Source organism: Poecilia mexicana, unplaced genomic scaffold (assembly GCF_051168715.1).
Source record: "Poecilia mexicana isolate PSO_F unplaced genomic scaffold, ASM5116871v1 scaffold_3, whole genome shotgun sequence".
Classification (NCBI taxonomy): domain Eukaryota; kingdom Metazoa; phylum Chordata; class Actinopteri; order Cyprinodontiformes; family Poeciliidae; genus Poecilia; species Poecilia mexicana.
In genome coordinates, this window is record NW_028263372.1 from 10,357,513 (window position 1) to 10,375,179 (window position 17,667).

The following is a 17,667-nucleotide window of genomic DNA, read 5'->3' on the forward strand; positions in this document are numbered from 1 at the left end:
ATAAAGAAAAACAGAAATACTGGAGAGCAGCCAGAGGTGAGGAGATCAGAGAGAGGTGGAGAGGAAGAAGGGAGGAGTCAGTGGATGTAAATGAAGGAGAGAGGATGGGATCCCTCATTGTTCGGCTGAAGATAGTCAGAAATAAAGAACGTTGGTGAATACAGGAACACAAAGACATTCAGACTTAAAAAATGTAAAAAAATACTGTGTGGGGGAGTTCAGTATGACAGTCACAAAGCACATCCTAGAGATCAGGTTGTTTTTCTGGCCAATACAGATTTCTGATTTCCTGCAGATTCTGATTTTAACCGATTCTTTTTGTACTGTTTGTTTTCTGACCCTCCTGTGGTTTTAACCCCTGAGGTTTTCACCCTGAGCACAGTCTGTGCTTTTACAAGGTTTTCTTTTGTATGGTTTCGGGAACTGACGGTCTGACAACCCCCCTGGCTGGACCTCTCCTTGGTTTGCAACTTTTGATTACTTCTCTTTAATTTGCCACTGTAATGTATTTTTTGTATATTGTGTTTTGTTTTTATCACATAAAGCATGTTGAACTGCCTTGTGCAATTCAAATAAACTTAACTCAGATTTCAGTCAAGGTCAAAACAAGGGCATCACAGTTCATGAAGCTGAATGATGTGTTTATAAACTGAAAACAGTGGGAGTTATTTAATGTCATGCATTTAATTGGCAGTGGAAACATTTATTTAGATTTTTAGGTTTTTGACAAGTAATTAAAGTAATTAATTACCAATTAAAGCCAAATAGGGAAAAATTTACCGATTCTGATTTATCGCAAAAAGGCTTGAATCTCTCTAAATGTCAAACTTTCTATTTAATCCATTCAGGCTGACCAACAGGGGACCTGATATCCTGGGATTTCTCTGACTTATTTTGAGTCCTTGCTTTCTTTTTTTCCTTATATTTTGATGCAAATTAAAATTGGTCCAGTCCAGTCTCTGGTCGACTGATCGGTGCACTTGGAGTAATTTTCTAGAGATAAAACTAGTTTTCTTACCTCCATGATGGGGTTGGAAGCCAAAACCTTCTCTTCTACGTTGGCCTCGCTGGCAGAGCCACTTACTGTAGCAAAGTATCGCATGGCATATTTGGCTGAGACGGTCTTTCCTGCTCCGGACTCTCCACTCACGATAATAGACTGGTTTCTCTCATCTCTGACAAATAATAATAATAAAAAAGTTACATTATAAGATGAAAACTGAAGTTCAAAGTCAAAAGTTGAGGTCATGTTGAAAGTGGATCATGTTTGTTGGCATCTATTACTGGTTTTAGTTTATCCCATCATCTTCTCTATTAGGGTGTTATGGTCAAATGTGAATAATCAATATTTACTAGTGAATCACACAAATCTCAACAAAAACAGTAATTAAGCCAAAACGGTACAAAAAATAAAGACATTTTGCACTTAAGATAAAAAGACGTTTGACTGTAAATAGGTTGTAGTCAAAACTTCTCAATTTTAGCTTCACCTGGTTCAGATTTACCAAAGGAATGCCAAGTTACTGCATTTTTAGGCAATAAAATTTTAATTTTCTTACTTAAAGAAGGAAATGAATTATTTGTGTATTTGCATCTTTAATGTATTTCTAATATTGTGTAAAGGCTTAAGTGGTTAAATGAAAAGTCAGTGGGACGTGCCTTTTCTTTTTTTAAAAAAAATATTTATCAATTAATCGTCAGAATAAACAATTACTACAGTAATCGTTTGTTTTGGCTGCAGAGCAGAGTTTGGTGTCTTCCTCTTTGTGTGGGCTCTGAGATCACATGAACAACAAGTGAGCGGCAGACAGTGTGACCACCAAGTGGTTATTTTGGGCCCGGCTTTGACCTACAAACCCTGGAGAAAGAGGGAGGGCTGAGCTACAGGGAGACTGCAACCAAGGCTCCTCAGGTAACACACACACACGCTCACACACACACGCACACACACCTTGCCATCTGCTTGTAAGCCTCCTCTGCCACGGCAAAGATATGTGGGTCCATGTCTCCCATGTTCTGCCCACTGTAGGCGTTGATTATGTCCGTTCCATAGATCGGCAACGTCTCGTACGGGTTGATGGCCACGAGAACGATTCCTGCGGGAGAGAGAGAAATGCTCGTCTGGTTTTACGTCAGCAAAACACTCTCAGCATGGCGACACAGCGAACACGTTCCAGCAATGAGCGACAGCCGTTCATAAACGGTTTCCTCAGCTCAGAAGCGCAGCGTACAGCATGAAACGCGTTTCATCGAGACTATAAACAAAAGACAGAGGCCGTGGAAGATCCGAATGTTCGGCCAGCTAACTTTAACTGTGAAATCGCACACTTTGAAACATTAGTCGCTTGTTAACGACAGCAGGTCATGCTTTGATCAACAGTGTTTTCATTGGTTAGACGACAGGAAGTGGACGACGTACCGCAGTAGGTGTAGATGAGCTTTGAGTCGATGAAGCGGACTTTAAGGTTGTGGAGCACGGCGGGCTCGTGGAGGTAGCTGAGGGCAGTGAGGTCGTTCTCGCCCACCAGGATGTCCGGGTTCCGCAGGTAAGGCAGGTTCTTCGTCTTGGGGTCCAGCTTGTGATCGATGGTCTGAGAATCAGAGACGACAAAACGGTTTAAAAATCAACACACAGAGCACTATTGTGACAGCAATGAAAATGATGACTTAAAAAGAAACTATCACTTCTTTTCGTAGGTAACTTTATGGTTGTGACAGTATGGCACAGCACTGGTAGCACCACAGATATTATTCTTGAAAAATATTCCTATTTGAAATAGGCATCTTCTGCGTTTAATAATATATTTTTAATTTACTGGTATATATCAATGCTCCTGAAAAATTAACATTTCAGACAGCACAGTATGTTTATTTTTATTATTAATTTTAACTTTGTTGTGACCACGACAACCAAAACCTTTGTCATAAGAATTTTTTTGCGATAAATGATGAACAATACGATCAACGCTCACATATACAGAATACAGAACATCAACACAAATCCCCCCCCCGAACTTTGTTTGAGAATCCTCTCAATGTTGAGTTAATCCCTGTTAAGTTTGAACAATTTTCACTAAATTTTTCATCAACATGTTTGAAAACGGAGCTCTGAACTGTACGGATTATCATCCAGTGACGGCCGGCTGAACATCTGGCAGGTCAGAAGTTTTGCCCGTGATTTTATAGGCCAAAATATGTTTGTATTAAAACTTTTTATTGACATAAAAAGACATAAAAAGTTTTACAGTGCTCAACCAGCTGAGCACTGGGAGACCACATTACCTGTTTTGCTGAAAAAATAAATCTGATAATTGTTTGAATTTTAATTGCAGCAGCAGGAGGACCTTCCCCATGTCACCATTCATGCAAGAGCAACGGCTGCGTGCATATTTATATTTCAAGCTTACAAACTTAGACATAGCAATTAATTGTGATTATTCACAGCGCAAGAGTGACAGCACTACTTTTTCCACACATTGTCCATTTGCTTTTTAAATGGACAATTTAAAATTGTCATGCGCTGGATGTCGAAGTTACTAGATTGTATTAATGGTTATATAGCTGCAAGGTGACAAAATGTGAAAAAACTTTAAAGGATACAAATTCTTCGCTTCATTTTGCTAATAATTCTCTAGAATATTGTACATATTAGTCACAAGAATAAGAGTTGCAAGCCTTTGTATTTTATTAAAGCCAGAGGTACAAGCAGCAAAATCCGAGACATATTGGCTCCTCGTCTGAACAACATGATCTGGTAAAATGTATCTAATCCTCGTTTCACTGATTATTTTCTTCCAAGAAAGCTGCTGGTGAAGTTTGGAAAAATTAAATGGACGGCGACGCGATCGGAGCGAAACACAAAACCTCTTTCATATGTTGGTGGGGCTTGTGGTTACATTTAACATTTAAATCACAAGAAGCAACATGGTAAATAGTGTGGCTAACATGTGCAGTAAAAGAAGTGCTTATTTGTGACTGCTAGAGGGAACGATGGAGAGAGTTCGTAGCGCTCTGTGTTTTATGCGAACGAATTACATGTGCTGATCCATTTAAAATGGTCCTTGGAGGCATCTCAGCTTGAAAGTCCCATTTGTGTGCTAATGGTTCGACCAATAACCACTAATGAGACGCGGCAGAAGCAGACGGGGGTGGAGGAGTTTCAAAAATAGAGAGACCACCACTCTTCCATTCGATGACCTCACCGTTCCATCCTCCAGCATGAGCTGAAGCGAGGCGTCGTCATTCTTGTAGTCCTTGGTGAGCTCGGCAGACTTCCACACCTCCTCCGCGTCGGGGATCCAAACCCGAGCAGACTGGAAGAAACAACAAGCAAAAAAAAACATTAGTTAAATGCAGACTTCCTGATGTTTCATCCAAACAGGAAATGAGTGAAAGTTGGGGGGGGAAAAAACATAAAAAATGGCAGAAGAGTTTTCTTCTGCCAGCAGCATGACTTAAGAGTAAACAGAGGGTTCTGTGTTTGTCCGGAGTCATGAGCACCCGGCTCACAGCGGTCCGTAAAGTGGTGGGAACCGTCAATGGAGCGGCTCCTGACGGGCCGAGAATGCAGATGTGGAAATGTCACGCAGACGGATGTTACTATAAAACTGGTTCTGACCTTGCAGAGGTGTGACGGAGTGGGAGCAGCTGGTCATGCCAAGACCTGTGGGAAAACTTTAGTATACGCTTCATCTGATCGGCTGGAGAATTCTGCTCAAAGAAGACTGCTAAGATTTAATCACAAAAATAAAAAATTATTTTAAAAAAGCCTTAAAAAAAATTTAAAATTGATTTAAGTTGCCTCCAGTCTGATACTGATATCTGAAATCGGCACAATATCAGCCAAACAAATAAATATCGGATAGTGTTGGCCTGCATCTGGTATAAGCGCTTCACTCCAGCATTTGGTCCGCCCCAGCATTTCTATCCAGCAGTAAGTAATAGGTTGTTCTCATACCTATTGTTGTTGACTGTTGTTCTTTGTTTTTGTGATACCACCTGATGAAGCCTTTTCCACATTACAAAACAAGTAAAAAAAAGTGTATATGACTAATGTTCACGTCATTTCGGGTCAATATCGGTATCGACCAATACTCAAAGCTGCAATGTCAGTATCAGAAGTGAAAAAGTTGTATCAGGACCAAGGCCGTCACAGTTAACATGCACGAAGTTGTTGCTGAACTGGAGAGCTCATTCAGTGACTGACTGCTGCATCCTAAGTGCACAAAGGAGTGTTGTAAGAGATCCTTCCTCCCATCAGCTGTTCAATAAGAGTTTACATCCCTGCTGGTAAAATGAATAAAAATTTTTTATTCATTTTAAATAAAACTTTTACTGGTATTGCACATCTGGGTTTTTTTTTTTTTGTCTTTTTATTTGTCATATAAAGTTAGTAGACTGCTGTCTTTTTAATTCACAAACACAACCCATGGTCTGATCACTGCACAGTAATTTCATGCTATTATATTTGCTTCAACAGGCACATAGATGGTAAGAGAAAAAAAAGATAGCACCAGTTAAATGAATGGCAATCAAATCTCAGTAACTTTAAAATTTGCAACAAGATATGATCTCATATGTTTCTTTCCACTTTGCTGTTTGTCCAAAATGTTCCTAAATAAAAACAGTTCCCACCAAAGAAATATTAAATTACACTTGGTGGGCAGGGACGGGGCAGCTGAGGCACATGATGATGAGCGCTTGGAGAATTTCTGCCGCGAGTCTGATAACGATTTCACTGCTTCCTTTGCCCTCGTTACATAAACTGCTGATGACAATTTCACAGAAGCCAAAGAAAGAGGCCTCATTGTAGAAGAACACAAACTGGGTTTATTACGTCTGCTGCTCCACGACCGATCATCTGAATCATGACTTCATGGTCACACAAAATCCTCGTCCGTCCGCCGTCATGCGACCCGGGCTGCTTGCTTCTGATACGGACAGGAAAACTGGCAGGAACGAGAAGGTGGGATTGGTGCCCTTTGCCAGCCAAATACATTTAAATCCATGAAGAGGAAGGTCAGTTTTATCCGCCCAGGAACGACACTGGTGTGCTTACAATTTGAAAACAGGAACAGCCTTGAATGTTTACAACCAACCTGTAGAAACAGCTGTCTTTAGACAAAAGAGGCACCAATCAGAAGAAAATCAAAAACAGCCAATTTTTATGTGTTGTGAAAAGGTTTTTTTTTGTTTTGTTTTTTTTAAAACCATCTCCCATCACAAGAAAAATCTCCCCACAATTGTGTTACTTCTATCAAACCTGAAGCAAATATCCATAAATTAGATTTGGCCAGAAAAAGTTTGATCAACGTATCGTAGGATACTGCAAATACTATCATCAGTTTAAAAACTTTTTTAAAAGGAATGTGGTATTACATTAATTTAACACTTTAACATCTTTTCAATGCCATCTTGAATTAAATTTAAGACTGAAAAAACTGCAGATATAAGGGATGAATATCATTACAAGCTAGTTGTAAGGACTACAAGCAGCTCTCTCCACATTAAGCCCCATAGTACCAAGCTTAAACGTTTTTTGCATCCAGCCTCATATGGGTTGGCAGCAGAAGTCAGACATTGGCCAAAACGAATGTCATCCAGCCAACTGCCGATAAATCTGCACTTACCCCTGATAGAGGCAAAAAAACTAGCTAGCTAGTAATGGTAAACTAGCAGCTGGTTACTGGTAGCCTCAACCGTGTCAAGTCACTGAAAGCAACGAAGATGTTTGCGTGCGACTCAAACGTTTGCCTGACAGAAAAGTTGCCAGAGAAAAAAAAAATCTACATTTGAAAGTCCTGCCACAACAGAATTTATGACCTGTGATGTGAACGTATTTAAGGCCAACGTACGTTTTCCTATGAGTTTAGGAAATTTTAACGCCTTGTTTGAGATATATAAATTGAAAACTTTTTAAGGATGCGCAGACACCCTGAAGTAGAAATGGACCAAGACTGGCAAGCAACATCACAAGCATGTTTTAAATGAGAGCAACCAATCTGCTGATCCTAGTGTCAGCAGGAAACCACCAGGACTCCATCATTTCCACAATGTAGAAATGTGGACAGAAACACAGAACTGTACAAACACAAAGGAATCCATTGTTAAATATAAAATATTTTCAAGTCTGGTAGATGCAATCAAACAAATCTGTGTTTTTCCAGCAGGTCCTCTGTGCAGCCTTCACCATGGTGTTCACAGTGAAAGAGCTGCTGTGTTGGTCATATGGGAGCCCATATGACCAGTTCACAGGGGCCTGAGCTCTTTCATATCGACAGCCACGTGGTTGAGAATGCAGCTATAAAAATACACAATAATGTTTAAGACATTTCACAGAAACCACTTCCAGTACTTCTTGGAATTGAATTGTTACGAGTTGAATTATCAATGAGTCATATCAAAATCGAGAGGAATGACTTTCCTCTTCTATATTTAAAGATATTCAACACGCAAGTACACTTTTTGTCATCTGTTTGTTGCAGGTAAAATGTCAACAAATAATACATAAAAATGGTATATAAAATTATTAATAATAGTGCTGTGTAATACTTACAATAATCCCAAAGGATATGAAGGCATGACTGAAAGTACATTTCTTAACAACATGATAAAAAACTGAGATAAAATTTGGTAAAACACTGAATTCATCAAAGTTTAAATAAAAAAGGAAGGAAATGAGGTTTTATATGGCCCCGAAGTAGACAATGAATATATCTACTTCTTTACAGTATTAATTTCCAGTTTTCCACAACTCCTGAGCCATGTGTTTTTTAATATAAGGACTGTAACACAATTCTATAGAAACCATACAGTAAAATATAAAAGACAAACATGAGCAAGAATTACAAAAATATAGAAATATAAGATTATGTCCTTTTTTTTTTGCAAAGCCTATGTCCCAAATTATTCCATAAAGAAAAGTTATTCAATTTAGAACCTGTTTATATATTGAAAATTAGAAGGTTTTTTAATGCATTGAATTAGACTAATCTGATCTTGATTTGTGCATCGCTAATTTATTTGAAATCTTGGATTCAGAGATTTAGGTTTTAGCAGTGGGCTTTTATTTGAAGTTATTATGGATTGTGCAACAACTGCAAACAAAAACTGGCAGAAAACCCCCCAGATATTTTAAGAAGTTTTTGAAATCTGGACAGTTTGTACTAGATGTACTATAGATAGAAAATATCAGTTTTAACTACCTTTGAACAAATTAATGAGACATTAAAATGGAAAACTGGATGGGCGACGTTAGCTCTGATAATATAGATGATGCTTTTTCCACCATTTTGTTAATTCATTCACCTTTTTTTGGTCCCTGCAGGACACTGTCCCAGCAGCCAGCCTCCTAGCAACGAAGAGGAGGAGGATGGAAGCTAAAAATAGAAGCAGGGAGTTTTGAGCAGCATCGCACCTCGCAGAGGCATCTCTGTGCTACATCAACACACTTCCTGATCCCGATAATCACCTTGGCACAGAAAAACACCCGCCCACTCTCACTTCACACGTTGCTTCGATTAACGCCGAAATATGTCAAAAAGTCGCTCACTTCGTTGCTTTTTGTGTGATCCGCAGACAGGCGCTGAGTGGGAGACAAAAGAAAGAGAAAGCGCCACGGTGAATCATATTTATACACCAACTGAATCCCCTGGGCTCAAAGGAAAGGAGAGCTGAAGGTTGGGACTGCACACCCAAACACACACAAGCACGAATACTAAAAGTTTTTATGTTTCAAGGGCACCAGCCTGAGCGGCACCACTTTGGCGCATTTAGGGAAACGTGAGGTGGGACAAACAGAGAGAGACGAAAACAAAACCGAGACGAATGAGGGAACAGAAACTCTGATAGACGGGAGGATGAGACTGAACGAAGCTCAGGCTGGCGTGTTGCTGGCGGCAGATGATAAAGCAGCAAAGACGTCAGAGCATGTGTGACATCAGAAGTCATGTGACCGAAAAAGCCTCTTTCCACACATGCTGCATGCGGCACTTATGAGGAGGGGCGTGGAGGGACGAGGAGGGGGGCATCTGCACAATTTCAGCATGACAATAAGGACAAGAGGCATGAAATCGGTGCGACACAATCTTCCATCTGTGTTTGCGTCACAGATGTTTTGATGGGAAACTAATGGAGCCGTCGCCATTTTTCCAGGGCCTGGATATGATATTCATAACCAGCTGCCTTCCTCTGCAGTCTTTGCCACCGGTTTTGACAAAGTTTTGAACATGTAAGGAGACATAGCGCAGCACACTGCTCTCACAGACGGTTCATACTGATGGCAAAGAAAATGTTGGTGGAGTAATCAGGAAATGGTTTAATCACATTTTCTGCCCGGAAACATAAAGTTGATTCGTTTGTTTACAACTCCGTCAACAACTTTGCACTGATCGGCCTCTTCCTGGCTGATACTGATGTCCAGTTTTCTTTGAGCTTTAATCTGCTCATTCGACCTTTGACCCTTGATTGATTTTTCTTCTCTAAGGACTAAAACGTATTTAAAGATGGAAACAAATGCGCAGAAGCTTCTGCGACAGAAATACGGTGTAAACGCATCGATTTGTAGTTCAGTACTTATGGAAAACACGGCTATTCACAGACATATTTTTATAGAGCATACCTAAAATATCCAAAAGACGCTACTCGACTAGCTATTGGCTGTTGTTTGCAAAGCAGCGAATCCAGAAGCTCTATTAGTTTTCCTTGCCACTGATTGGCTAAACGCCAAAGAAAACAGGAAGACGGTGAATGTTAGCCCCTACGGTGGCGCTAAGCTGGTTCCCCTGTGCGTATTAATATACAGTTAGGTAGATTTGGTATTTCAGTGTTTTCAGAGGCCGTCTCAAGTATGTGCTGAATTTAACTAATCGTGGTTGGCTGTAGTCTCTAACTCCTAAAGATTTCTCAAACAGTTTTAAAAAATTCCTATTGAGGGTTCAAGTTTGATCATTCTAATATTTCAGATGATGAATTACAGTTTCACAACTTAATTCAACGTTGCTGATGTAAAATATTTGGGGTATACTCCTACAGGAAGCTGTGAGCCAGAGACTGGAATTGACTCATTCTCCAAAAATCTTTTGCATCGAAACTAAGAGCTCCAACTACTTTCTGTCAATAAACGCATCCACCAGCAACATTTCTTTTTTATTCTAATGAAAGGACATTTCTCTGTCCTTTCATTAGGTGATGGTGAAGCATATTTAGCCTCCATGCCTTCGTTTTGTTTGATTCAAAACTACAAGCTTTATCAAAGAACCTGCAGCACATTTTTCTCTTTTTTTTCCTGCTACAGTCCTTGGAAACGAAACAAAAATAATATGACTTGAATAAAAAATGTATATCAACAGGTCAGCACACAAAGTGAATCAGAAATCAGTTTTGGCCAAGACAATCCTGATTCCTGCATCTCAACGTAAAAATACTGCAACCTCTCATAAGTTTATAGCAGCAACTTTCTTGCAGTTTCTTTCTGCCACTCTTGTAATGTTTGTTTTTTTTGTATTCACCTTTTTATTTATTAGGCTGGATTATTTTCAAAGATATATTTATATACAAATTACCATATTGGACAAATTAAAGTTACTTAGAAAGAGTTGGTCTGTGCTGCTAGCGCAGAGTAGAGGTCAAAAGGTCGGTACGAAGCATTTAAAGGAAGCCCTCGGAGATACACGGCTAATCCTGGTTTAGCTGAGATAAAGGACTAGAGAGTGATTAAGCTAATTTAGGGTTTAACACCAGCTAATCGCATGACGGGCAACTGCAGCACAGTTTAGCTGCAGAAACAGACGATCAGCACTTCCTTTACAGCAATATAAGCTTTGTTTTTGACTAGTTTGAGCTGAAACGTCTGAAGAATTAAAATTAAAGACAAAAAAACAAACAAGTGGATGTGCTTATGAAGAGCTTAATGCCGGATACAGATTATCTGTATCCTAATCTACTCAAACATATCATCCCCAGTGTATTCTTTAGTTTTATAAATGTCTGTAAATTCATTAACTTTTGAAGTTAAATTTTCAGTTTATATTATACTTTCACAATGTCGGTCTAGGGTTATAAAACAGTCTGTAAATTCAGATCCCAGGTGTATACGTTAGCACCATTAGCTATGCTGAACCCGAACATGTGTGTAGGGCTTCATGTACTGGTGTTGTACTGCTGGGTCCAAAAGGGGCGGGGCTTCCCAGAGGAGTGTTAGCAGATCTGCTCAGAGTCAAGAGCAGATTAGAAAGACTTAGCCTGGAGCTTTCGTTCTTGAACTGAAGCTCCTCTGGCACCGCCGTCGCCTCACGGTGTAATAACTTCGAGCCAAACACGTCACTTCCACGGCATCGGTACCATCATCGTCATTCTTCTAAAATAATCCAAGCTACTGCTTGCTAAAGCTTTGATAATGCTACGTATAACATTTTTAAGTGCTTGTCTGATAGAATATTACCTCTTTTTTCCTCTGACTGTAATTTAGCCACCTGACTGTAAGCAGCAACATGTAGGGGAGGGACAGTGGTGTTGTAGAGCTTCCAGAGCTTCATCTGGCATCTCCAGTAGAGCGCCACCTAGCCACATGGGGGGAGGTTGATCATTGTTCTGTTACTTTTCTTTCCATGGGAGTGACCTGGATCCAAAGGATTTGCTTCGTAACTCTTCCCACGATGGCATCGTTTCTCATCAGTAGGTGGATTTGGTCAGATAGGGGCACAGAGTGTCACTTTTTGAGATCTCTTACCCTACTTCATGTTGTCAGACGGGTTCTATTGAAGTGGCGTCTTGGGTTCAAGTCTGGCCTTGGTCGGTCCTGAGAAAAACAGAGCTCAGCTCCCCGTAGAAGATGTGATTAATTGCAGTTTATTTATGTTTTAACAACAGGGAGCATTATATGTTCAGCTTGGTAGAAACATATTTTCCCTTAAGTTTCTAAAAATCAATAAAAAATGAATTTTGTATTTTTTCCTGATACTAAAATATGACGACCACAAATTCTGAACATGGAAACTGTTTTCAGTTTAAATTTTGTTTATGTCGTAAAATTTGCAACATTTCTAGGGAAAATATTTCATGACAATATCCCACCATTTGTGTAGGATATGTCAAATCATAAGGGCCATCTCTTTAAAAAGATGTAGATAAATAAATAAAACTGACAGGCAAGCATTCAGCTTCTATGCAACTCAAATCTGGAACAAACATCCAGAAAACTGCAAAACAGCTGAAACATTGATTTCCTTTAAGTCAAGACTAAAAGTTAACCGGTTTAGAGTTGCTTTTGAACCATAATAAATGGAATAACAATAATTTCACTTGAGAAAATATAATGTCTGCTATTGGTTTTCACAACTATTGACTACAGGATGTGTTTGATGTTTTTCTTTTCATGACGTAAAGCAGTTTGAACTTCCATGTTGCTGAAATGTGCTATACAAATAAACCTGATTGATTGATTACCAGTTTGACTATAACAGGCTCCTTCATCCAAGGCGCCCCTGAAATCTCACAAGAACAATAAGTTTGGCCGTGCTTCATCAAACTAAAGCTCAAAACCGCTGAGAGCCTGAAGCGATGTTGTTCTGACAACTCTGCAGATCGGAATGAGAGGAATTTGGACAAAAGTGAATCAAGTGGAAGAAGATTAAAACCTCAAGACGGGTTGCAATGAGGAGGGCCAGGGGGAGCCGTCCAGACAGAAGCAGAGCTGCATGAACCGTGGATTGGCCCGGATACTCTCTGCAAAGCCGTCAACAGAGTCCCAGACTGCAGAGGCCTCGTCACATGATGCCCCTCATGTGAGGATCTGCTGTTTTTCTGCTCAGCTGGGCTGACACTGCATGACGCCAGGGTTCAGAGGCTTTGCTCTGCGTGGACGGTTATGAAATGAACGGGTCTTGAGACCCGAGTTTCCTAAGGAGAACGCCGAGACCCAGAACCTGCCAGGTCTCTTTCACTGAGAAACCGTGATGCTGCCCGGCCACTAATCACATTAGGTTGGCCTGCCTCGACTCTCAGAGCCGCGCTGTCCGTTTTGATGGTCTACAGAAGGCCAGGGGAATGGGATGGAAGCACAAAGTCAAAGTTTTTGTACAGCTTACCAGCCACTAAAGCTAAGGATGCACAAACAAAACACAAAAAAGTGATTTCATTTCACCAGTTTCACCAGTTGATTCAGTTTTCAGAGGCTGGAACCTGGAATCCAGTCCTCCTGACTGGAGTAATTAAAGTGACTCCAGGCGCTCCATTACAGAGGTGGCACCAAATTCACCACCAGGACAAAACCGTGTCCAAAACGAAACATGAACGTTTCTCTCACTGAAGTGCGATAATTTTCATAACTCGACACATTAAAAGAAAACAAACGGCAAGAAAAAAACAAGCTAAAACTTACTTGAACGAACATATACTCCAGCTCCCGGTTCATCTTGTCAGCAGAGCCAACTTCTAACTCATCCTTTGCGTCCGGTTAGTTTTCCTTCTGCTCCTGGCCACACGCGTGGAGTGTAAGAAAAAAAAAAAAAAGACAGGACTCTAAGCGATGCAGCGCTGAGCTCTGGAGCAGAAGCGTCCCATTGTGTCTGCAGACACAAGCAGCGGTTCATGGACGTTCCCTACGGTTCCCGCAACACATGACTGGCCGTCCCATCTGCCTGTCAACAAACATCCCGGCTTCCATCGTCGATCACATGAGCCGGGAGCCGAATGAGACAACAGCAGCGCTCACAGAGATGTGATGAACATGGCTGCAGAATCAAAACGCTACAAAATGAAAAGTAGAACAGAAGTCTGACGTAAAGGACTAAATGTGTCTTTCTTCTTCTGAAGCTACTTTACACACTTTTAGTGGAACAAAATTATGATTTTTATCAGTCTTATGATGCTTTTTGAAAGTGCACAGATACATCTTGAAAAACTACAATATTGTAAAAAGTTCCGTATCTTTTGTCGCTTATTTCAGAAAGTGAAGTTGAAATATTAAATTGATTAATTCCACATAAAGTGTGAAATATTTCAAGCTTTATTTCTTGTAATTTTACAATGTTGTAATTATGTGTACAATATTACACAAGATCAAAAAAAAAAAGTGTAGTCGTCAAAGCAACCAGGTCATGTTGGTCATGCAGTAATTCATGCAAAAGCAGCTCTAACTAATCTCATATAATGTACATGGTCATCTTTTTAAGAGGAAACGTTTCACGGATGTTATATAATATTCTAAATATGCTAACAAAGTGAAATGTAGGTTCTCATTAGCTGTAGGTAATATTCTCTAAATGAGGAAAAAAACATCCGAAGTGTATCCCTGTCTGGATGTCATCTGGGGCTGCATCTTACATTATTTTTACCAATCAACTAATCGATCATTTCAACGATTAATCAGATATCCTAAAAATGGCACATCTGCATTTTTGTCATCTACTACTTAATCCATTTTAATACAATAATATCAGTAGGTGCAAAATAAATAATTCAATTCATTTTTTAAAATAAGAAAATAACCATTTTGGGTTGTTGTTTTTTTTTTTTTTTGCCTAAAATGCAGTGACACGACGTTCCATTAGTGTACACTAGATTATTTGTAGCACAGGATACATCCACAACTAAAAAAATAAAATACTTTTAACATCAACATCTGAAAAGCTCAGTCCGTTCTGCCTGACCTAACATCAATACAGTGAAGGAATAATCTGTTGACTTTTTTTTTTATGATTAACATAGCAAAAGGTGCCTCATCTGAGATTATTTAATATATATATATACAGAATCTAATAGAATTAAACTGGATCAACTTAAAGCCATGAGACTTTAAGAGTTCTGAGTAGAACATATTTATAAACAAAGATTTTCTTTTTATCTTAAATATAAATGTATTTAATGATGTTCAATGATTAATCAACTACTAAACTAGTTAACGAGTATTTCAATAATCGATTAATCACGATTAATCGATTCAGCCATAATCTCATCTGTGTTTGAGTTTCCCTTTCTACAGAGAGCCACTGAAATACAATTAATTTTGAATTATATGCCAGTTTGCATAGTTATATTTACATTATGCCCAGATTAATCACCTCTCTCTAGGCGATTAAAAAACCCCAAAGAAACAGCAAAGTCAACGCGCTGCAGTTTTGGCTCTCCCTCTCAATGACCTTTTTATGTTCCGGTGCAGAGCAATGATGAAGCGGTTTTAGTATCACTGCTGTATATGGGTTAAAAGAAAAAAAACAAAAGAAAAAAAAAGCAAAGAAAAAAAAAATGGCCAAACATGCTGAGCGTCTGGCATCATCCCAACAAGTGATGTAACAGCAGGTGTTTTCTCATCCATCAGCTGATTCTGTTTTTTATGAGAATAACTGAAGCACCCAGAGCTCATCAGGCATGTCCATTCCAGGGTTATTTAAATTAATAAAGTTCTGGAAAAGCATAGCGATAGCATTTAGAGTTTTCCAGGTCTGAAAAAAACAAAATAGGGAACTGAAAAAAACAATTGTGCTTCCAGACTTTATACTCCACATCTCCAAAAAAAATCTAGTGACTGGCACAAGAAGATTTTCACATTTCTTTTCATACTTTCTCTCTTTTTTTTTTTTTTTTTTTTTTTTTTTAGCAATTGCTGAAACTAATATTAAAGTTTATTAAAACTTTACTTAGCCGTCTGAGCCCTCCATGCTGAGTTACTGGACAAATGTACTATATACCAATTAGGTGGTTTTACAGTCACAGCATCTTTTTCACAACCCTCCTCCAACACTGAGTTGGTAAGAAAGCAAAAGAATAATCTGCTGAGGCAATAGTCTTCCCACAGTTAAAGCTCATAAATCAATGCCGAGCTTTAGGAATCCATAAAAAGAAAAAGAAAAAAACGGCTTCCTCTTTGAGTCATCTTCTGAAGGGGAGGCTCTCAGGCACTTCCATGAAAACATCCTCCCTCTTTGGGCATCTCTACTTTTTATTTTAGAGCTCAGCTTCATTTTACTCTCGGCCAATGGTTCTATTTTCGATCCTGACTCGTTCTCCACAAGAAAAAAAGCTGAGTCGAGTTTAAAGACCTTCCAGCTCCGACTCACCTCCCCTTCGCACCAGTTAACAGATCAGACAGACCCTAAACCTGAGACTGGATCTGGGTCTAACGATGAGCGTTTGTGGGTGCGAGCGATTTCAAAAGGGCTCTTTAATGCTCCTCAATGAGCTCCTACACAGGCCTGCCTCAGAAAGCACAAAGAGGAGAGTGTTTTCCACAGCTGAAAAGGTAAGTCACAGTTAGTGGCGCTGAAATCAGAGGCGGCCTTGTTAAGGGCAACATGCTGTTAAGGCAGAGGCTAAGTTTAGGCTTCCCACCAGCAGCAAACAGAAAACCCCTAAACCCTTCCCTGCAATAAAAGTCAATCAGTCCGGACAGCAGACTCGTTTAAATCCAGTCTCTGCGCAGGAATAACTGGAGGAAGTCAAATTATCTATAAATTGTAGAAATCACACATTGTGGACAGATCGGTGTATTGATAGGAGAATAAAAGTAGGGATGCACGGAAGAGAAAATATGAGCTGTAAGTATCCGATAGTAAGATCGTTGTCATGGTCTCTAACTGATCAACACTATATGAATATATTTTCCATCCTTTTGACCGCATCGCATCACACTGCTTCTATACTTCAGTTAAATACAAAAAATAAATAAATAAAAAAAATAAATCAATATTAGATTAGCAGGCCCAAAACCCCCCAAAACAAATAGAAACAACCATTGGTTGTTAATATCAGCCCAGATTTCAGGAAACTCTAGCAACACAAAACAGAGAAGTGGTTTGTGAGACTCAAATGGACAGACTTCATCGTCAAAGAACTTTACCGATTATATGACAGAAAAATAAGCACGTAAAACCAATCACAAAAGAAAAATTCAGGAAAACAAACAATCTGATCTCAACTTCAATATCTTTTTAAATGATGTAAAATATTCCTAAAGTTTCTCGTCTTCCATATTTTTGTATTTCAGGGAGCTCCTGCAGTAGTAGAAATACGTACTCTCTCATCCCCACGTAGTTTTACTCCCGGAGCGCATTTTGAAAAATACACCACTTGATAATGTCTGGCAGAAATCTCAGCAGTCACTGTCACGATTTCTCTTCATCAAATAACCAATATCCAAGCTGGAAACACCAGCTGTCAAAACAGAGAGAGAGAGAGAGAGAGAGAAGAAGAGAGAGAGAAGGGGGATGGGGTGACTCATCTTCCCCCTCCTTCACACAAACACACCACTTTCTTTATCTCTGCTACTACATTTGCAATCCTCATCCTCATCATCCCCATCAGCAGCAGCAGCAGCACATGACCTTGCTTGCTTGTATCTGAAACAGGCCTGGTCAGCATCAGCAGCAGTCTCAGTGAGCATATGGCTCTACCGAGGCCTCATCTGGTCTAAACACCCCGGATGCTAAGGATGCTACACCATCTGGATGGATGCAGGGTTTGGCAACGCAGCATCTCGACGGTACCCAGCTCCCTCCAAGGCTCACCTCACACCCCAACACAAAACACTGGCACCGCAGCGGTTGAGCAAATAGCCATTTTTTTCTAAGATATACGACGGAAGTGATGTACCGTATATTAATCTGTTAACTGCGGGGAGAAAATAAGAGTGAAGGGCCTCCATGACGGCTGGCACCGCCTTTGCATCATTCC

The 17,667-nt window shown here is 39.7% G+C and overlaps 1 protein-coding gene across 2 annotated transcripts in view; it reads right to left on the reverse strand.

Annotated features, from left to right (window-relative positions):
- myo5aa (myosin VAa) overlaps positions 1-17,667 on the reverse strand; it is a 56,316-nt gene that overhangs the window by 37,141 nt on the left and 1,508 nt on the right. For both annotated transcript variants that reach the window (XM_088004145.1, XM_088004146.1), the window contains exons 2-5: positions 4,203-4,313; positions 2,420-2,591; positions 1,952-2,096; positions 1,019-1,175 (exon numbers count right to left, since the gene is read on the reverse strand). In XM_088004145.1, the coding sequence (XP_087860271.1) occupies positions 1,019-1,175; positions 1,952-2,096; positions 2,420-2,591; positions 4,203-4,313 (585 nt within the window). The remainder of the gene's footprint in view (positions 1-1,018; positions 1,176-1,951; positions 2,097-2,419; positions 2,592-4,202; positions 4,314-17,667) is intronic.